The 21,347-nt window shown below is 60.1% G+C and overlaps 1 protein-coding gene across 1 annotated transcript; it reads left to right on the forward strand.

The window, feature by feature from the left end:
- The first annotated feature begins 503 nt into the window (after positions 1-503).
- Positions 504-5,793, forward strand: ZDHHC22 (zinc finger DHHC-type palmitoyltransferase 22). Its single transcript, XM_062181825.1, has 2 exons — positions 504-1,032; positions 5,528-5,793. The coding sequence occupies exons 1-2, from the start codon at positions 504-506 to the stop codon at positions 5,791-5,793; spliced, it is 795 nt and encodes a 264-aa protein (XP_062037809.1).
- The last annotated feature ends 15,554 nt before the right edge of the window (positions 5,794-21,347 follow it).

Consider the following 21,347-nt stretch of genomic DNA (forward strand, 5'->3'; position numbering starts at 1 on the left):
AAACACAGACTCCAGGCGCATTGGACTGCATGCATGCATCCCCATGCCCGCTGCCCCCTATAGAACCCCCAGAGAGCTTGGTGCCAGGTGGCCGTCCCTGTCTCCGGCCCAACATGATGGGCGGAGGTGCGAGGTGCGAGAAAGGGGAGGCGGAGCAGGACTTGCAGTAAATCAGCTGGTGAGGAGCCCGCCCCTTGCTTGAGACCCCAACCCTTTGCCTGCCAGAGAGAGGCGCTGCTCTATTGCCCAGCTCCTGCTGCCCCTACAGACCGCGAACAAGTCCCTTCCTAAAACCCAAGGGGCGCCCCACCCTCCCAGTTAGGGCCTGGGCCACCAGAGCCCGCAGGGGTTCTTTACTGCAAGGCCCTGGGTGCTGGCAGTGGGGAGAGAGGGTGTCCGGGGGCCGTGGGTTCGCTCGCGGGAGCAGCGCGCAAGGGCGCCCCCTGGGCCCCGCGGTAAGTCGGCCTTCCTCTCGCCCCCGCCCCGCAGGAATGTAAGCGAGGATGCTGGCCCTGCGGCTGCTCAACGTGGTGGCCCCCGCCTACTTCCTGTGCCTCTCCCTGGTGACCTTCGCGCTGCAGCTGTTCCTCTTTCTGCCCAGCATGCCGGAGGACCCCGCGGCCGCCCCGCTCTTCCCGCCCGCCCTGCTCCACGGGGCGCTCTTCCTCTTCCTCTCTGCCAACGCCCTGGGCAACTACGTCCTGGTCATCCAGAACTCCCCGGACGACGACCTGGGCGCCGGCCAGGGCACCCCGGCCAGGAGGGCCCCGTGCCCCCCGCCCAGCACCCACTTCTGCCGGGTGTGCGCCCGCGTCACGCTGAGACACGACCATCACTGCTTCTTCACCGGCAACTGCATCGGCGGCCGGAACATGCGCAACTTCGTCCTGTTCTGCCTCTACACCTCCCTCGCCTGCCTCTACTCCATGGTGGCCGGCGTGGCCTACATCTCCGCCGTCCTTTCCGTCTCCTTCGCCCACCCCCTGGCCTTCCTCACGCTCCTGCCCACGGCCATCAGCCAGTTCTTCGCGGGTGAGTGCCCTTGGCAGGAGGTGGGGCCCTACGCAAAGGCACCCCTATCCCACCCCAAGCTCGAAGATTGTCAGATGTGCAAACAAAAATACAGGAGGCCCAGCTAAGTTAAAATTTGAGATAAGCAGTGTTTTCTCGTGAGTACGTCCCCAGTACGGCATGAGACATACTTAGACTAATAGAAATTCAGTGAAGTGGGCACCTTGTATGTGGCAATTACGACCCCCTCCCCCCACACTCCTCCTCACCCATGATGGCCCTGCCCTGTGCCAGGCATGTCCCTCCGTGTGGCCTTGGGAGGTACACCCAGGCTGTGCCCTTCCTCTGCCAGGACCCAGTGCAGCTCACACATCCCCCGCCCCGCCCCAAAGACTTTTCCCTCCAGAAGTTTTGCCAACCACCAGGCAGCCAGGTTGCACTTGGCCTGGCCCAGCCCCAGCAGGAGGCTCAGCCTTAGTCTCCTGTCCACTCTGCCCACACCAGGCTGTTCTCTAGCCTGTGGGTGGCTCAGACCAAGAGGCCCTGGGGTTCAGGGTGCCGCTGGGGGTCGGGGCTCCACCTCCTCAGTACAGAGCCTGGGTCCGCTGTGGGAGCGCCCTCTCTTGGGAGGCTTTGGCATCTGCAGGAGCCAGGCATGTGTGTTCTCAAACTGGTGTCTAGCTGGGCACCCTGGTGGAACCTGTACTGTGAACAGCATGCCCTACTCCCTGGCACTAGGTGGCAGTTCTTGCCGCTGTACCTGGAGGTTCGGCCCTCCCTCCTTCCTCCCACTCCATCTCCCCCTGGTCTGGACTCTGACCGATTTGGCCCTGACTGTAGCATGTGCCCACACGTGTGTGCCCAGCATCGTCAGGCGGGATTCAGTGACTCGCCCAGGATCTTGCTCCCACAGGCCTGCCCGCCACGTCCTTAGGCCACAGGGACCGGAGTACGGCCCCTCACTGGGTGACCCTCCAGGGACAGACGGGATGCAGCTACTTCTGTGGGGGAGCCCAGGACTGCCTTGACGTGCCGGGGTTGGGCACGGGGGAGGATTGCGCCCCGCTGTGTGGGAAGCCACCACTGGGGTCTAGCCTGTGGCTGTAGCCTGGTCCATCCCAGGCACAGAGTGATCGTGCCATTTGGCAGTGGGGACACAGAATCTTACTCTGAGGGTTGCCTGCCAGGCTGGTGGCTGAGCTGGGCCCAGAACCCAGAGCTTCCAGGCCTTCTGGATTCTGGTGCTGGCAACGGAGGCAGCTGGGACCAAAATAAGCAGGCCAGGGGAGGGTAGGTGGGAGGGCTGGGGGTGAGGTGTGAGCACAGGCAGGTGGAGGGATGCGAGCCAGAGGCCTGGGCACACTTTCTGTTCCAAGCGATTCACCAGCCGTGGAAGGGAGGGCTCCAGAGGAGGAGGTTGAGGTGGTTGATCTGAGGGGAGTCTGGGTTCAAGGCCTGTCCATATGTGCCCGACTGTGGGATCGGGAGGAAGGAAGGGCCTCCTGTTTTCATCTGATGGGAGAGTGGGGGCAGTAGGGGGCCAGCGTGGAGCCCAGCCCCCTGTTCTGGCATAAGGATGCGTCCCCCTAGCTTTCACCTCCTCACCACATCCACCAGGAGAAGGAGGCCAAGACTTCCCGTCTCCAACTCTTCCTCTCATCTTCCTTTTCTGCCAACTGCTCATTGCTCCCCCTGCCAGCACTTCCCCCCGCCAACTGCACCCCACCTGCTCCACTTTCTCCTCTCCATCGCTTCTTCCCTCACAGGCAGTCCGAGTGGATGAGAGCACACCCAGTCTCGTCTGCCCAGGAGGCCGGGGCGCGCAAGTGGGCACAAGCAGTTTAATAGGATTTGAGTTGTCTCCCAGCTCTGGGACTGACCCCTAAGTCAGATCTGCCACCAGGGCACGGGCTGGTAGTGAGTGGGGGTCCCGAGAGGGTCTTCTGCAGGCAGATGGCTGCTGACCAGAGGCGCTTGGCTGGTGCTGCAGAGGGAGAGCCTGGCCAGTTAGGTTTTGGAAGTTGTCCTTTTTCCTGGCTTTGTGGCACTTGTGCAGGTTCTGCAGGTTTTGTCACTTCTCTGAACCTCCCTATTACCTGGGATATGGAGGTGACGCCGTGTGACAGGTGCCGTGGCATTTGGAGAGGTGGACCAGTGAAGGAGGTCCCACCAGGAAGTCCAGGAGGGAAAGGGGACTTGCACTGTACGGGCCACCTGCTGTGTGTGTCTCAGTCCATCCAGTCCTCAAGGCCAGTCTGCAGTGCAGGTGTCATTTTTAAGGCTCCATTTTTAAGGCTCAGGATCGGGAGGCGTAGCAGGATGGAGTTGCTTCAGAGCCACCCAGCTGGTAGCATCCCAACCTGAGCTCATACCCTTTCTCCTACTCCACACTGCCTCATGGGGACTGCCTCTCGGAAGCTGCTTCTTGAGGGAGGACCCATGTCGGGAGGGGGAGAGCTTCTTGTCCTTGGATGTATGAACGAAGATGCTGGGTGACCATCTGTCTAGCATGTCACTGCTGTTTGGTGGGAGGCGGGGGCAGGGGACTGTGTGTGCTATGACCTTCCAGGCCCCTTAGGAAAATTCTACAGTATTCTGAAAGGAGCATAACTATTTTATGAAACAGTTAAGTGGAGCTGAAGCAACCAGGCTAGGTAACTTCAAACACTGGGAGAGAGAGCAGGTCCCAGAATAGCCCTTTGGAGCTGCTGCATGGGGCCAGGAAAAGGCCACAAGGTCTTTGCTTCAGTGCTTTGATGTAGTGCCAGAAAGAAGTCTGCGGGAATCAGCTTCCATCCGCCCAGGCTCGTCCCTGGGGCTGTTACAAGGCAGGCCTGGGCCTGACAGCTCTGATGGGCCGCCGTTGCCTATCAGCACTGCCTGAGCCCACAGGGCACCGCGGCCCCAGGATCCTCCCGCCTGCAGGCGGCTGCCCAAGTTAATGTGTGCTGACAGGGAAGAAGTGGGTCAGGGGATGGCAGAGCCCAATGCGAGGCCTGTCCCACTGCCGCCCCGTGCCCGCCGAGGGGCTGCTCTAAAAGCCAGCTGGAGCAGCGAGCTTCCAACCCCCTGGCAGCTGGACTTGTATTTCTCCCATTTTGTAAAGAAAAACTTGCTACGAAAGCTCCTAGGGGTGAGGGTGAGAGGAGGCTGCTGGTGAGATCCACGTCCTCGCTGGTCACCGAGTCCACTCCTCCCTCAAGGGGCTGGAAATTGGAGGCCAGGGGGACCCAGGAGGAGGTGGGCTAAGGGTCATGGTGGCTAGGGACAGAGAAGAATAGGATAGGGTGGGTCCCTGGTGGAGGTGTGTGTGGGGGGTACCATGCAGGCAGTGAAAGGCTAAGGGAGGCATTTGCAGTCTCTCCTGGACCCACGGGACCCACTGTCCTGGCTGATGGGTGTTTTTACCACAGCTGCCAAAGTTGCAGCTCAGCCAGACACCAAGCCCTGGAAAGCTTGGGGCCTTGGGGGTTAAACTTGCACCCTTTATAAATGTCGTCTCCTTGTCTGTAAAATGGCCCTTGGGGGGTAACACACTGAGCGTGAACCAGAATGCGACCACCTCACGCCTCATTTCCTTGCATCATGCAACCCTATGAAGTCCAGGTTAATCATCTCTATTGTTATACCCATTTTACAGATGAGCAAATGCGTGTAGCTCAGAGAGCTTAAGAAACCTGTGCAAGTTCACACAACTGGGAATCAAAGCTAGCACGGACCGACCACCCAAGATCTGAGGCAGAACACAAAATCCCTGACTCAGTGGATGTTTAAAACTAGGAATGGGGAGTGCTTGGTTAAGGGGGTTTGAGGGGAGGTCCTGCCCCATGGCAGGGGGCTGAACCAATGACCTTGAGGGCCTCTCCCAGCCTTAGCAAGCTCTGAGTGGCAGGACAGCTCTGGATGATTGTTCTGGTGGCCACGCTGTCCTCTTGCTAACACTGATGGCTGAATTATTCTCTCCATCAGTGCTCTGGGCTGCCCTTGAGCTTGAGCTCGTGACTTATTCCTCCTGATAACTAGGTTCCGTGCTCCATCACGTTGTCACTCTCCTGCGTCCTCCCGGCCAGAGCTCCCAGCCTGGCAGGAAGGAGGCATTGCTGCCTTGGTGCCGCCTCCGTCTTTAGGGTCCTTGGCTTCTTCCCCTGTCCTTCTGAGAACAACCCCTTTCCTTGCCTCCAGCCCGGAAAGAGAAGGCAGGGAGAGGGTCTTCTCTAAGATCTGGGTGCCATCTCCCAGGATCTGAGGCTTTCCTCGCCAAGTTCAAGCTGAATCCCCTTCTCTTCCCACATCACCTGGTCTCCTTTCTCATCCCAGGAGTCATCAGCCCTAAGAAAAAGTTAGGGCAACTGTTTCCTCCTTCCTCGCCTTCAGCAAACGCTGAGATTGCTACAAAGTGTGGCTTCAGTCTCATTAATCTCCATCCCTCCCAGCGGAAGGCGCCTGGCTGGATGGCGGTTCTGTACGTGGCCTGGGTGCAGAGTGGCTCTGACGGCTCCCCTCCCCCCACCCGCAGGAGCTGTCCCCGGTTCTGAAATGTTCGTCATCCTCATGCTCTACCTCTGGTTTGCCATCGGCCTGGCCTGCGCCGGCTTCTGCTGCCACCAGCTGCTGTTGATCCTCCGAGGGCAGACCCGCCACCAGCTGCGGAAGGGGGTGGCAGTGAGGGCACGGCCCTGGCGCAAGAACTTACAGGAGGTCTTTGGAAAGAGGTGGCTGCTAGGCCTCCTGGTCCCTATGTTCAATGTTGGAAGTGAGAGCTCTAAGCAACGGGACAAGTAGCAGGCACTCCCATCACTTGCCTCTCTGTGTGTCCCCACTCCTCCTGAACGTAAGATCCTTGTCTCCACCCATGACCCACTACAACCTGGGGCTGGTCAAGTCCTAACACCCATGGAGAGCAGTTGGCTGGTGGATCTTGACAAAGAGGAACAGTGGCCACCCAGGCGTTGCTGGGGTACTCGCAAGTCCGCCGACGGCTGCTCACTCTTAGGATGACTCTACTTTTGTGTCTCCTTCTTGGGACCCCTGCTTTCCCCTCCGCCTGGTCATCCACCCCACCGTGTGCCAGAACCCCTCTTCTCAGCACCCATGGTGGGGTGGGGAGTGGAATCCTGCTGCTGGCGTGAGGCTCCCAGGACATGGAGGCCAGGAAATGTTAAGTTACCATGTGTGTGAGGCAGCCCAGTCAGCTCTGCCAGTAGCCAGGAAAGTGGGGAGGAGGTGGTTGGGGGTCCTTACCCCTCTGTGGGATTGTGGACAGCAGAGAGGGAAAGAGCTTGGTAGCTTGCTGTCTGTCTCACAAGCGTCAAGGCTCCTTCTGTGGGAGTCAGCAACCAGTGGCCAGGCATTGCCAGCTGCAGCTCCCTGTCCACCCTGCCCCAGATGCTTCCTCTCTCTGGCATGCCCACTCTTCGGTCTCCAGCCTCAGGGCTTCTGTCAGATGCTAAGAGGCAATGAAGAAGGGAGAAGGAGAGGGGAGATACTGAGAAATGAAGGAGACCTATGTTTGGGGTGGAGGAGAGAGGACTGATCGTAAGCAGCATTGTATGAACACAGAGGAAGAATGTTTAGTGTAGGGGGAAACAGGAGGGCCGGTGGCTCATTTATGTCCTGCAGAAAAGGACATTCTAGCTGCTGAAGCTGTTCAACATTTGGATGGCTACCTGGGGAAGTAGTGCGTGCACCACCTCCGGAGGTATTCCAGCATGGTCTCTAGGTGGCCATCTGCCAGGCGTGTGGTGGGTGCCCGGGGTTGTTCTAGACCAGCTTAGAGATCCCTCTCCACCCGAGATTCTGGTCTCCTCTTTGCACCTGCTGGGCCCAGAGGCAAGACCTGCAGAGATGACCAGTAGTTATCTGCTTCATGGCAGGCATAGCAGGCATAGCAGGCATGGGAGGAGCTGGGACTCACAAGGCAAACTTCCAGGACCTGATCCAGCCAATGAGGAGAGGACTACAGAGAGCTGGGACTGCCTGGTGGAGGGGGCTGCTCGGTGAGGATGGGGAGATGGAGCAATGCAGGGTTGGGAGGGGAGAGAAAGGCTGGAAGCTCACGTTCAGCCCTGAGGGGTGAGGTTGAGGGAGCAACAGTGGGGGGATGGGGATAACTAGAACGTAAGGGTACAGTTGCCAGACCACCCCTGCATGGAGGCACTGCTCTCTGTTCTGGGACCCAGAGGACCAGACCCCTGGGGCATATGAGGGAGTAGGGACAGCACAAGAGTCCCCTCCTGAATGGGCCTCAAGCCAATCCCTTCTGACTTCCATGCAGGAAGCAGGGCTGAAGCCTATGCCCTGTAGTGTCCAGCCCATGGGCACAGTGATCCCCAGTGGTTAGTGCACACCGCCCTGAGTTCTTGAGCAGAGCTTGGGGGAACCCTACCCTGGTCCTGTCTTCATGTCCCCTAGAGGGTCCACGAAGTAATGGCCTGACCTGCTCATGTTTCTCCCTCCTACATTCATTCACTCACCCTACGTACATTTATTAAGCACCAGCTGTGTGCCAAGTCTCTTCTAGGCACTGCCAGTACAGTGACGAACAGGACAGAGAAATCCCCAGAAGTGGCCGCTCTACCATCTTGGTGGTCAACAGCGTGGGCCACTTAGAGGAGAAGGAGGTGGCAGAGCTGGCTGAAGGAGAGCCCAGCTGCCTCGATGGAGGAGACAGCGGGGACATCTCATTCCCAGTGTGGGAGTGGGCGGAGTGGGAGGGAGGGGAATGGCTTGAGCAGTTCAGGCCTTGGCTCTCTCCTGACCCCAGAGCTCAAGCTTGGAAGCCAGAACAGCCTGGCACCCCAGGGTGGGGCAAAGGGGAGACACGGGGCGGGGGGGGGGGGTGGCTCCTTGCAGACTGCTCAGTGGGAGAGGACGGTGGGGGGGGGTGGAGGCCAGGTGTGGGAAGTGAGTAGCACGGTGCTCATAGGCCTGTTGACGACGCAGAACATCAATAAAGCGTGAAGTTTTCAGCTGGATCTGATAGGATCGAATGGCCCCTGTGGCTGGTCACAGGGCTGGCACGCGCTGAAGCAGTTACAGGAGCTGTTCAAAGACTGAAAGCACTTCTGTCCCCGTGCCCCAGCTGGCAAATACCACAGCTGATTTCCCGAGTGACCCCTGGACCAGTGACCCAGGACCCCTGGCTCACTCCACAATCTAGCAACTCCAGGGGGTAATGCTTGCCACCTGCAGGGTTCCTACCCCCAGGCCCGACTCTGGTCCCCAGCCAGAGGCTGCTGTGACTGGCCAGGGCCATGCCATGTGGTGAGCAATATGTGAATGTCAGTGCCGGCAGGGAGCAGGTTCAGTGCTGGGGTCTCTGGGCCCATAGGGACCAGGGGTGGAGCATCTTATCGGAGGACTTCCTCTCCCACCTTCCTGTGCCACTCCTCTCTTCCTCCTCATCCTCTCCTCCTTGTGAGAGGGCAGGTGGGGAAGAGGAGACAGAAGGGAGTCCATCTGCTCCCCATCACCGCCAGAGCCAGCCACCCCCGGGGACCAGACAGGATGCTCTGAGCCCTGTGACATCTGGAGACCCTGGACAGCCAGCTGTGGGGTGGCCCGGAGAGGGCCAGCTCTGCAGGAAGTGGGCCCCACACAGGTGATTGGCAGGCCTCTGAGGATGTGCAGGCTGGGACTCGTGGAGCACACAGCTGCACACACTGACTGGGCTGTCAAAGACACTGCTGAGCCCAGTGTCCTGCTGGTCTGAGTCCCAGAACACACACCCAGGGGCCGCCAGCAGGAAAGTCCCCAGAAGTGCTGGGGGAGCCGGATGAATGGGGGAATGGGGCTGTGGCCACTCTTCAGCATGGACAGGGCAGGCACCACACCTGCCTTCTCTCCCATTGTATCCCTGACACCCAGCAGGGGCTAGGCACGTAGCAGGTGCTCAATAAACATTGATGGCGTGGATGCATGGATTTTGTGCTCATTTGCTTACTCCTCTTCTCTTGTCCACTTCACACGCCCAGTGCTGTGCCCTGCAGATTGTGGGGCCAGAGAAGAGTTGATTCAGCTCTGCCCTCAAGGAGCTGCTATCCCCAAAAAGGCTTCTGGGAGTGCTCACAGGAGACAGGGCCCATCCTGCAGTCAGGGCTGGGGGGTTCTCAGTGTGTACAGGACCTGGAGGGATGGATGGATGGGTCTTCAGCAGGGGGAGGGGGACAGGGAGGACTGTCCAGGCAGAAGAAACAGGCCTGGCCCCTCAGAGCATAGGGGAGCTCATGGAGAGGCAGAGGGAGTGAAGAATGAGGTCTGGCCCTGAGCTGAGAGGGTGTGAATGCCAGCCTAAGCAATCTGGAGTGAATTCCACAGGCAATGGGGAGCCATTGAAGGTTCTGAGCAAGGGAACAAACGGCTCAGTTGGGGCTGGATTGCAGAACGCGGCGCCCTGGAGAATAGCTGGAGTGGGAGAAGCTGGAGGTGGAGGCTGTGCCTGAGAGGTGACGAGGGTCTGGTGGGGATGGCGGCTGGGGGGGAGGGGGAGCGGCAGGACCCAAGATGATGCTGAAGGCTGAGATGGGGGATTCGGATGATTTGGCCGAAGGACAGGGTGTCGGGAGCACTGGGGTGGGAGGGGTCGTGGGCTGGGCTCAGCACTGTCATTGGCCTGGCCGTTGGCAGCCAATGTTGTCCTCACTAGGTGACCACTCTGCTACCTTTGTGGAGGAAGGGGCTCAGGACACCCACAGGCCATTGCGCCACAACTCTCTGCCTTCCAAAGTTGGGGTGCAGTCACCTGCATGTGGCAATGGGGGTCATCGGTCCCCTGGCCCCTGTGCCCAGGGTCAGGAGGAGCGAGACACTTTGGCTCCCAGCAGTGCCTCAGCATTCCAGCCCCTACTGCTTTGGTCCACACCCTCCTGTCAGATTTGAAAAGTAGGAGCTGCCTCCTTCCAGGCTTCAGGAACCCGAGCAGCCCTGGGAAGAGGACAGATTTGAGACAATTTGAACCCAGATGCCCTGGCTATGGCCAGTCAGTCCTAGGAAGACGACTGCCCTTGTTGCTGGGTCTTAGTCCACCCGTGCAAGGATGGACTGGGTCCGAGGAAAGGTAAGTGCGCCGCTCGCCCGTTCCCCAGCCTCCCGATCCCGGAGACAATCAGACGCAGCGGGGAGCCAAGTCTAGCAAGGACTCATTTACTTCCTGCGAAACAGAACCTTTTATAGCACAGAACTGCAGAGTCATTGGGGCAGGGCTAAGGACCAACCAATCACTTAAATGGTCATTTTACGGGGGGATTTCTATAGGACTAGCCCTATGTCTATACACTTGTTACTAGTTTTGTTACCTCCCCTGATGTTGCATAGCCAATTAGTTTTAGTGGTAAACAACTTTGGATTCCGCCCACCTTACTTCCCCTGGGCACCATCATGTAACTAATTTCCCCACATATTCCCCCTTTTTTGTTTTAGCACGCGGTCCCTGTCTTAGGTTGCCCCCAGCCGTCCTTGCCCTTACCCGTCATTGGTAACCCAGGCAGCTTGGCCATGAGCCCTGTCTTAGGTTGGTACAGGACGCTGGGTGCTTTACCCGTCTTGGGGTGTCGCGTGACTTGTAATTATGGGAGCGTGGTTACAGTACGTGGGGGATGAGGGACACTAGCACACAGGAATCATTGTTGTGCACCAATACCCCTATGGAAATACAAGGTGTGAGTCTGTAGCCCTGCATAACAAAAACATCCCTCCCTTCTGGGGTGCCACCCATTGGCCCAAAGTCTCATTAACAATTTGACATCCATTCCAGATTTTTTCCTGAGAACCTTTTGACTAATCCAATGACCCATCCCCGTAGTCTCACACACCCATTGAGAGGGGGGTTGGTCCCCCCTTTTTGTTTTAAAAGTTGTTCCTTTAGGCCAGCCTCTTGGCCAGGCCGCTGGTGCTAGGCTCCTCGATGTGGAGAAGGAGCCGTAGCACGCGCAGATCACATTGTAGGGCATGCTGAAGTCCTGCGTGGGCAGGCTCACCAGCAGCAGTTCCGTGTACAGACTCACGAAGTAGCTGGACTGAGGATGGACAGGCTGACATAGAAGCCATGGTTGAGGTCTGGAGTGTACTCAGTCCACTTGAGCAGGGTCCACTCAAACTGGATGGAGACCTTGGTGACGGAGCTGGCAGGCAGCTGAATGAGCGTCTCCAGGAGGTAGGACTGCAGGCAGTCCTGGCAGGTCGGTCTCCTTGCCCTGGGACGTGATGGGCACGTAGACCACAGCATAGTGTCCAGCAGCAGCATGGGGAAGGCGTGGTACGGGTGGGTGTACAGCAGGGTGCTCAACCCTCTCCCAGCCCGTGCAGCAGGAGGGCCAGGAACAGGTATCCGTGGGGCGCGCCTCTGAACTGGTACCTGCGCAGTCCTGCGACGTACCGCCCTCTGCCTCCGGCCAGGTCCAGTGAGTGTTCGGGTGCAGGGTGCAAGGCGCGTGCGGGCCTCCGGAGGCCGGGCCAGGCCCCAGCCTCAGGTGGCCGCGGAGCGCCCCATACCCGGTGGGAGCGCCGCGGGGCTGCAAGGCGCGTGCTCGCTCGGCGCCCTCGGACTGGGGTCCGAGGCCGGCCCGCGTCCCCGTCGCAGCCTCTCCACGAGTCGCCCCAGCCTCTCCTCTCCCGGCCCCAGATCTCCAGCTTTGTTCCGCGGTGGAGAGAGGGGCCCGGAGCTGCAGTCCTCCCCTCCCCCCCACATCGGGGCTCCAGCCTGGGCCACCAGCACCAGCGCTTATTGCCATCGTCGTCCTCCCGGTCCGCGCCGCTGCTCGACTCGGTGGGCAGCAGCTGTCGGCCCTGTGCTGAGGCCACTGCTGGCCCGGGGCCGCCCCTGCTGCTGCCGCTCCGGCTCCGCTGGTCCCCGCCGGGCTCCATGCGCTGCGTTGAGGGGTGCAGCGCAGTACGCGCACTGCTTCGTCCAGGTGCGAGAGGGCTGCGGTGCCACCCAGCTCCACGGCCAGGCGCGGCTCCTCGCACAGCTCCAATGGCGACCGCGAGGGGTCCGGGGCGGCCAGGTGTGCAGCCAGCGCGCAGCAGCCCTCGGCGAGGTGGGTGAGGCGACACCACAGGCGCTCCCAGGGGCCTTGGAAGGCGGCAGCCACATCCCCGGAAGGCAGCGGGGTGATCCTCCTGCAGGGTGTTGCATGGGGGCTCTGCCTGGCCCCAGCCACCTGGCCCCAGGAGCAGCAGCACCAGCAGAGCGGGTGGCATGGCCGCCACCATGCCAGTGGCTGCTCCCGCATAAGTTACCTCATTTCTCCTCCCTACTCCCGGGCAATCGGAAGGGTCCGCATCAGGTAGCTCCCTCCGCAGCTCTACATAGGGGGAGGCCGCCTCTGCCCCCAGGAGGTATGGGGGGGGTTCCAGCCCTTCTGGGGTGGATGGGCTAGGCGGGGTGACTTTTACTTTCGTTTTTGCTTTTTGATTAAACTTAGCCCGTTTTCTTTCCCCGCCATCTTCCTCTGAATCTCTGGGCTCTCCCAAGTCCTGTAAGGCCTTTAAGGCCCAGTCCATAATGGACGAAACTGCATTACCCATACTAGGGTTTCACTTACCCTGAGAGACCGCTTGGCCTCGGCCGAAAAGTAACTGCTTGAGCCCCACGTTGGGCGCCAGATGCTGGGTCTTAGTCCACCCGTGCAAGGATGGACTGGGTCCGAGGAAAGGTAAGTGCGCCGCTCGCCCGTTCCCCAGCCTCCCGATCCCGGAGACAATCAGACGCAGCGGGGAGCCAAGTCTAGCAAGGACTCATTTACTTCCTGCGAAACAGAACCTTTTATAGCACAGAACTGCAGAGTCATTGGGGCAGGGCTAAGGACCAACCAATCACTTAAATGGTCATTTTACGGGGGGATTTCTATAGGACTAGCCCTATGTCTATACACTTGTTACTAGTTTTGTTACCTCCCCTGATGTTGCATAGCCAATTAGTTTTAGTGGTAAACAACTTTGGATTCCGCCCACCTTACTTCCCCTGGGCACCATCATGTAACTAATTTCCCCACACCTTGTCACTGTCCATGTGTTTGGTCCCCCAGCTGCCCAGGCTCCTCTCTGTACCCTGTGTCCTCCAACTGGCCTCACTGCTCCGCAGGCTCCCCCCTCATCTTCCTCTCGCCCGCCTCTGGCCATGCCGTGAGGATGCGTGGGAGGCGGGGATGGACAGGGAGCTGAACGCATTGCTCTTACATGATCTGCCATGCTTCAGAGACGAGGCCTTGGGCCTGAACTCCAGCCAGGGCGAGGAGGCTGGGGTGGCTTGGCTGCTCCTGCTGCTGCCCCCTTCCCCTCCCTACGCACGGTATCGATTCAGCAACTCCATTCATTCCTCAAACATCCACTGGTGCAGACTCCGTGCCAGGCATGATGCCAGGAACCAGGAATGCAAGGATGAATGGGACCCAGCAGCTGGCCTCTGGGGCTCACCAGGAAGAGGACAAATAGCAGACAGTGGGATGGGGTGGGGACAGGGCGCTCGCCGGACTGTGGGTGGATGGGAGACTTCCCAGAGGAGGCAACATCTGGGTCACGCACGATGTAAAGGTATTGGCCGGCAGGAAAGCAGAGCTGTGGGTGGGAGTGGAGGCAGGAAGGATGTGAGGCGGCAGAGACGCCAGCTAACTTCCAGGAACTGCAAGGCTGTGTTAGGAGAGCCGGGAGTGCGGCTGCCTCCCGCACCCTCAGGCTGTGCTGCCCCAGGACCTGCCTCCTTCCTCCAATCTCTTCCCACAAACCCTGGCCCCTGCAGCCCACGGGGTCCCACTCAGGTGAGTGGTGCATGAATTCATGTGTAGTTTTTCCAGATGATCCACAGGTGCCACAGGCGGGAGAGCCAAGGCCATGGCTACGTTCATTTTCCAGGGATCAGCCTGAAGCTGCTGGTGCACTCCACTGGGAACTTCAGAGACCCCTGGACCTCTGGACCCAAAGTGGGTCCTCTCCTCCCCCGCCCAAAAAAAAAAACAAACCTCTCTCCTTCCTGCACAGCCTCAGCAAATGGGGCTGGGGGAAACCATTCCAACCAAGACGGCTTCCAGAAGCAAGAGTGGACTTAGAAATGCAGGCAGGGGCCTGCGCCCCTCCTGACTGGCAAAGCAGTCCCCTTCATGGCCCTCTGCACCCAGGTGGGCATCAGCCCCTCAGCTCTCTCCCAGCCTCTCTACGCTGCTCCTCTCAGGACCTTTCCTCAGCTGGGACAGCCCCGGCAGAAGTGTCCATCTCAAACTCCCAGCATCCTCAGCAGCTGTCACTCCAACTCCCTCCCTCCCGTGGTCTCACCTCACAGCTGTGCTGCAAACCCGGGGAGGAGGGGTAGGAGTGGGGGTTGGGGACCCACACTGGGGGAGGGCCCTGGCAGCATTGTTGAGGCGATAACTCTACTACTGTGTAATAATGGCCAACACTGGCTGAGCATCCTCTATGTGCCAGTCCCTTTTCTCTCACACACACACTTTACCTGTCATTTGTTCCTCCTAGCAACCCTACGAGGCCTGATTTATTACAACTCCTACTCTCCAGCTTAAAAAAACAAAAATAAAGCAGACGCACACTGATGTTATGTAACTTGTCCAAAGCCTCACAGCTCCTAAGCAGCAGAGCTGGGGCTCGAACCCAGGCCGCCGGCTCCAGAGTCTGTCCTCTTGCAGTCTGCCTGTCGTGGACTCCTGTAGACACCCAGTAAATTCCCTGCTGAACATTAACAAGGGGTCAAATACTTACGCATTAATTCCTTGATTCATCATTCATTCAACACAGTGACAGAGCGCTAACCACGGAACAGGCAGTGGTGCACAGAGAAGGGACCCAGGATCAGCTCCCCACTCTGTGGAGCCGACAGTCGGCCGCTCGCAGGGACTCTGCAGGTGGAAATAGGTGGCCCCGGACCCCTCCCAGGCCAAGGGCTATGAGCCAGGTGCACTGGATGGAGCAGGTGCTTTTGGGGGAGGAGCATTTGGGGCCCTCTGAGGACAGCGCAGGCTGGGAGCCCTGCTCCAGGGCCCAAGGGCGACAAAGTGCCAGAGACCACTGAGCCTGCTGGAGGGGCTGAGACAGCTGGAGCCCAGCCCAGCGGAGCCCTCGACATCCCAACGTGGAAGCAGGCTCCAGGCAGAAAACACCCGCCAATGCTCAGCGAGGACAGTCAGGGAAAGAGAAGCTTCCAGAGAGGCCAACGGGCCCTGGCGACGTAGGCTCGCACGTGGAGTTCGTCCACACCCAGGGGCCAGGCTCCTTAAACCCACAGCAGGGCACTGACCTGGAACCCGAGGTGGGGGCAGGCGGCGGGGGCGGGGGCGGACCCTCCCAAGTCCCAGCTCAGTGAGCAGCATCCTGGAAAAGTCACCACGCAGAGTCCAGAGGGCGGTTCTGAGCCATCTGAACGACCCCCAAGGGGACAGGCAGCCCCCAGCCCGCCTCGTGCCCCACCCCCAGCCCGTGCCGTGCCCGTGTGCCCCCACAGCTTCTGAGTCTGTGACCCCGGAAAGGCCCAGCTTCGGGGGAGCTGCGTTCTCGTCCCGACTGTGCCTGCTATTAGCCACCAGCCCAGACCCTCACACCTCCCCTGCGGGCTGCGCGGCGGACCGAGGGGAAAGCAGGCGCCCTGCTTCCAGGGGAAACGCCGCGGACGATGCGGCTCAGTGAAACGACCCGGAGCTGATGTCGATGCACCTGGCCCGCGGAGGTCAGCGGCAGCGGGGGCGGGCCTGGCCCGCGCGAGGAAGGACTGGGTTAGCGACGCTTCCCCGAGAGGAAATTCAATTTCTGGAAGCGACCTGCGCCCCGAGGAGCACGAACAACCCCCACAAGACTCTCGTCCCCTGGGTCGGGGACGGCGACGCCCGCTGCAGCGGCTCGGGCCGGCCGGAAGGGGGCGCCGCCGCGCCGCGCTCGGGGCTGCACCGCCACAGGTGACCCAGCTGACCGGGGCTGGCAACAGCGGTCTGACCCGAGTCTTACGTCTGCGGCCCGCTGGCGAGGACCGGCGTCAGGGAGAGCGGGGACCGGGCCGCCTCGCCCGCGCCCCGCGCCCCACGCCCCGCGGAGGCTGCTAGTGCGCACGACCCCGCGCTTCTCTCCGCGACCCCCACGACCCCGCCGGGTGGGCTCCTGTGTTCGTCGCGCTAACCTCCGTTCTTGAGCCCTGCTAGATCCGGCGGGGCGAGGGCCCGGCCTGAGGGGGCGCACCGCACGCTGGCCGAAGCCCTGATCTGCGGGAGCGCAGAGAGGCTGAGTCAGTGTCTCGAGAGCGCACAGCGAGCGGGCGACGCGGGTGAAACACGCCCCGCCGGGCTCTGCACTGGCCCCCGGCGCCCGGCAAGGGTGTGTGGAACGAATGGCACTTTGTGTCCTTGTGGAAGGCGGTGCTAACGGCCGAGAGTTGGGAGAGGATTACGTGAGCTGGTGTGGGCAGGACCCCTGGCACCGCACCCGGCCCGCGGCGAGCATTTACTTAGCGCTGCTGTGCGGGCAGTCACTGGGAACCTTGTTTAAGCGCGGAATCCGAATGGGCGGGGGCCCGGGCCTCTGCATTTCTGCCAAGCCCCCAGGTGATGGGGTGCTGCTGGTTCTTACTGTCCCCAGTTCCAACCGAGTGGCCCCAGCGTTGTGGGTTCCCCTGCAAACATCCGAAGAGCTGCAGCAATTGCGGACTGGGGAGTGGTGGGGGAGGTTCTACAGCCCAGAGAGGCTGATAGAATGGAGGGGGGCGTGGCCTGGGTGTCAAGGTTTTCACAGCTCCCTGTGCAGCCGAGGCTGGGACTCCTGCCCAGGAGATGTGGGGGAGGGCAGTCATGTGACCAAGGGAGTGGGGGCCTGAGGAGTTCACCTGGTACAGGTAGGAGGACAAACTGTGCAGGAGCCTGAGTCACCAGCAGGCAGGCAGGGCCAGGTGTGAGATTAGGATCCTAGCTAGGGAGGGGCTGGCGGTCTACTCCCAGCTCCTCTACTGCACCTCTCCTGCTGGTGGAACGGCCCTCAGGAGGGGTGAGGCCTGGGACCGGGGCCCTCAGGAGGGGTGAGGCCTGGGACGGGCCGGGGAAAGTGGCAGAGCATGCTTGGCAGGTGTTCTGCAGGGTGTGTACCAAGGAGCGGCTCTGTCTTGGGTGCAGCAGGGTGGCAGAGGTAGGTGGGGAGCTGGGCTGACTTGTTGTCCACTGCCTGTAAAGGCAGGGTGGAAAGCCGGCCTTGGACTTGGACTAGCTCAGCCTGCCGGCTGGGTCCTAATTCCCCACATGGGATGGCTGACCCATAGTAGCCAACTCAGGATTCCTGCTGAGCGCCCACCACTCCGGACACTTGACATGAAGGCACAGCAGTCATGTAGGCCGAGAAGTTCCTGGGAGATGCCATAACTGTTAGGACCATTCGGAGACCAGATCAGGATCTGAACTCACGCTCCTTCCCTTGGCTACACTGCTGTTCCCCTCCTCCCAGTTTTCCAAGCTCTACCACATGCCAGGGCTGAGCCCAGATCTCTGCTCGCTTGCCTGGGAGACCTCCTGCTGTGACCCTCCCGGGCACCAAGCACAACAAGAGTCACTGCTTTTCCCATGGCTCAGATACCAGGGCCCCAAGACACGGGACCACACGTATCCTCCATGTTGGCCACGAACTTTAACAAGTGTTTTGTGCTGCCAGTGTAGGGCCTACGGTGAGGCAGGTGAGGGGTCCTGTGGGCCAAGTGACCTTGGGAAGCAGCGGCAGGTGCTGCTGTGGGTGAGCACGGAGGCCTGAAGGTGACCACGGGACAGGCTGGGTCCAAGAGCTCTCTCCTGCGCACATGGGTGTTGCGGGGTGGATGTATCGATCGATTTGCTATGCTTGTCCATCCCAACACTTCTGGTCTCGACTTCATGGTTGGAGACTCTTGCCCTCGCCCAAAGGGGATCTCGAAGCTTTGGTTTTTGAAGGCCAAGAAGAAGCGAGCAGGACACTTGACCTTGTCCAGCTCACTCTCCCAACTCCGGATGTCTCAGAGCCAGTGAGACCACCGCATGACAGCTGGCTGTCGTGTGTGTGTGTGTCAGTCATCGTCTCACGTGTGACAGCCGGGTCAGCACCTGGGCCATAAGGTGTTGACAGTTTAAGGCATGCCGTTACCCTGAGGTCGCCATGACAACGCATTGGCTGGGGAAGAAGCTTCAGGAATGGTTACGAGGGCCCTAAGTGGAAAGGATTGGGTGTGAGAACACAGGAGTGAACAAACGCGTGGTGGGGATCACGTTTCCAGGATTTTCAAAGGAGCCCAAAGTGGGATTACCCTGCGGCTGCCCTGTGCTGGCTGGGGCGAGCTCACCTCTGACCCTGTGGACCCCAGAACCACAGACGAACAAACAGGCAGAGATGTCTAGCATTCTGGGCGCGCTCTCCCACATTTCCTAATGCCCCTGAGGTCGGCAGGGCCAGGCTGAGCGGAAGTGACACCAGCAGCGTGGCCCAGCCCGCCACGTTAGCGACTCACTAGCTGGAAGAGTCGCAGCACAGTGGACCCTTGTAAAACCGGCAAAGCCTGGAAAACACACTGCTGCTAAGTACACTTTGGGAAGCAGCCATGTAGGTGTCCTTAAAAAAAAAAAAAAAAAAAGGCTTTTCCCTTAAGGTTGTCCCCACCTCCCCACCCCCCACTCCCACTCCTACCGGGCATGCTGGAACCGGGACCTAGCGGTGACAACACACGGTCGGCCAGGCCTGTGTCTGCAGCGGGAGGGGATCCTGGGCTGTTTGTTGTGGCCAGGGCCTTCCTCTGTGGGTTTTGCTCAAGGGAATGCTCACTTGCAACAAGCCAGGGGGCTCAGAAGCCTTGTAGGAGAATAGAGGGGAATCAGAATTACATTCCCCCCGGCCATCTGGGGAGCCGGGCTGCCCTGTGGGCTCCAGTGCCGCAGGGCCTGCTGGGGCTTGCGGCTCCATTTGGGTGGGATTGCTCAAGCTGCTCCTTTGCTCGAAGTTGGGGGCACCCTGATGTGCTGGCTATTTAAAACGAAAGGCCTCTGGAGACCAGCAGGTGCCGGAAGAGGCTTTGCCTGACAAGGAGGGAAGGAGTCACTTTCGGTCACTCCCTGAGTTTCATTCACTGCACCCAGGCTGCAGGAGGCAGGCTGAGCATTGTCACCACACCTGGACAGACTTTGTCCCAAGCTACTGTCCATTCATCTCCCCTAGAAATCATTTACCACCCCTGACATTGGCTACGTGCCCCTCTCCCCTGGAAGGAGGGGCTCTGTGCACCTGATCCTTGCTCTCGCCCTCATCCGTCGCTCCCCTGCATGCCTGCTCTCCCCGCTCGCCTGCTGTCACCTGCTGTCGGTTGGTTCCAGCCAGCCTGCACAGGGCGCGGGGCCGGTCTGGCCCTCTGCCCAGCGGGGAGCAGAGGCCTGACTGTGGTTTTTACCATCCACGGCAGGGTCACAGGCCCGGACTTTCTAGGGCTGCTGGTTTTTCCACGCTCAGCCCCAGGTGGAAGGGCAGGCTCCCAGCCAAGCACTCCCATCTGCCCACCCAGCGGGCTCACAGGCTGTTGCTAGGGAACAGGGCCACCACTCAGCGGAGTGAGCAAGCGCCCTCTCCAGGCCAGAGCTTCAGCTGTTCTATGGCTCCTCCTCCCGCTCCCGGGCGCCCCTCAAAGGCTGGGGCCTCCTTGGGATCCTGCTTTGGGTTTTTTATTCCCCTTTATTTCTTAGCAGCTCCCACCCACTGGCTGGGTTAACTTCGCAGACTCCCTGGGCTTGTGTCCCCTCCCCGCTCATCTCCGCCAGCTGCCAGCCGAGCAGGCGGGACGCCTGCCGAGAGTCCTTTGCAGCCGCTAGCTAGCTCGATAATGTCTTGCATAAGCATCCTTGAGATGGAGACAGAAGGGCCACGTGTCTGAGAAGGAAGGCGGGAAGCTGAGAGGAGCAGGCTGGGCCGGCCACACACGGGTGCACGGGACACCCCCTCCCAGGAGGCGGTTGAAGACTAGCCGTGCTGGCATGACACCTACTCCCTTCCCATTAGCTGTCAACACGATCTGGGTAGAAGACAGTCTTAGTTCTCCCGAGCGAGTGACATCTTTCCCAGGCTGAGTGGCATTGCCCGAATGGCATCACTGGGTTGTGCACAGGGGGCAGGGGAGCCATCTGCTTGTACCGTACCCTAACCCCAGGGTGTCGAGCGTACAGCAAGGGTCACTGCCCTCCTCCTTGGATCAAGGAAAGGGAGGTGGCTGCAAGAGCTTCCCGCTCTCTCGGCCTTTGTGACAGCCCTGAGTCAGCCGACTGCACCCCGTCTCATCTCATGTCTCTTGGGGTGTGGATGAAAGGTGACACCGGCAGGCTAGGATCAGAGCTGAAACCTCACCCAGCACACTGCATCTGTGTAGTCTCCGACGAAAGGGAACGTAATGAAAAAAAGTCCGCGTACGGCGAACATCACGGTCAACCCAGCCGAGGGCATGTGGGACTCACGCAGAAGAGGCTTCCCTGCCTGTGGGGAGAAGGCTCACTTTCACACTCTGCAACATGGGAAGCAGACGCGCCCCTCACCCCAGATCAAAGCAGAGCTGTCTGCAGATGGCCAGCCAGCAAGCCACACCCCAGTTACTGTCCTCCGGGCTCCTTCTTGAGAGCTGTCTTGGTTTTCATGTGGGGACTGGTGAACCCACGCTAGCTGAAAGCAGGTTACCCAAGGGAAGGTGAAATGCTTCTCCCAGGGTCAGCTGTAAGACGCTGAAGATCCCACAGAAGCCCTCCTCCCAGGGCACGGGGACCCTCTTTTCTCAGCCCCCAGATTTTTCTGAGTTCAATCAACGAACATGATGGCGCTGGAAGGAACGGTAGAGGGAGCTGGTTCACTTCTTCACTATACCGCTGGGATCCCGGGAGGTGAAGCGACATTCCCAGAGTCACTGTGCGTGAGTCACCAGCACGACACGTGAATGCAGGGGTCGTGAGACGCCCTGACACCAGGCTACTGCCTATGGTGAGGCCCTCGACGAGGACCAAACAGGCAAGTTCACGGAAGGCCCTGGAAGGGCAGGTGGCTCCACACCCAGGCCGGGCTCTCCCGGGCCTTGCATGCTTTCTGTGCTCCCACCCCCCGGCCCCCACTTCCTGGGGAAGGGTGCCTCCCTTTACTTCAGCTCCAGCCAGCTTTACCTACTTCTGTTTCCTGCTAGTGGTCTCACAGCCGTCTTTTCAGAAGTCACTTAGATCGGCGTGCAGGGCAGAAATGGGGCTGTGAGAACTAGACTGTGACGGTCCCCCAGCCTGGCACCGAGAGGCCTCTCCCCCACGGTCCGGGGTGGGAGGCAGCGAGGGCCCTGCGTCTCCCTGTCCAGATTCCTGAGGGGAACGCCTGCAGGGAGCAGAGCTTGGGAA

Source organism: Lepus europaeus, chromosome 22 (assembly GCF_033115175.1).
Source record: "Lepus europaeus isolate LE1 chromosome 22, mLepTim1.pri, whole genome shotgun sequence".
NCBI lineage: Eukaryota > Metazoa > Chordata > Mammalia > Lagomorpha > Leporidae > Lepus > Lepus europaeus.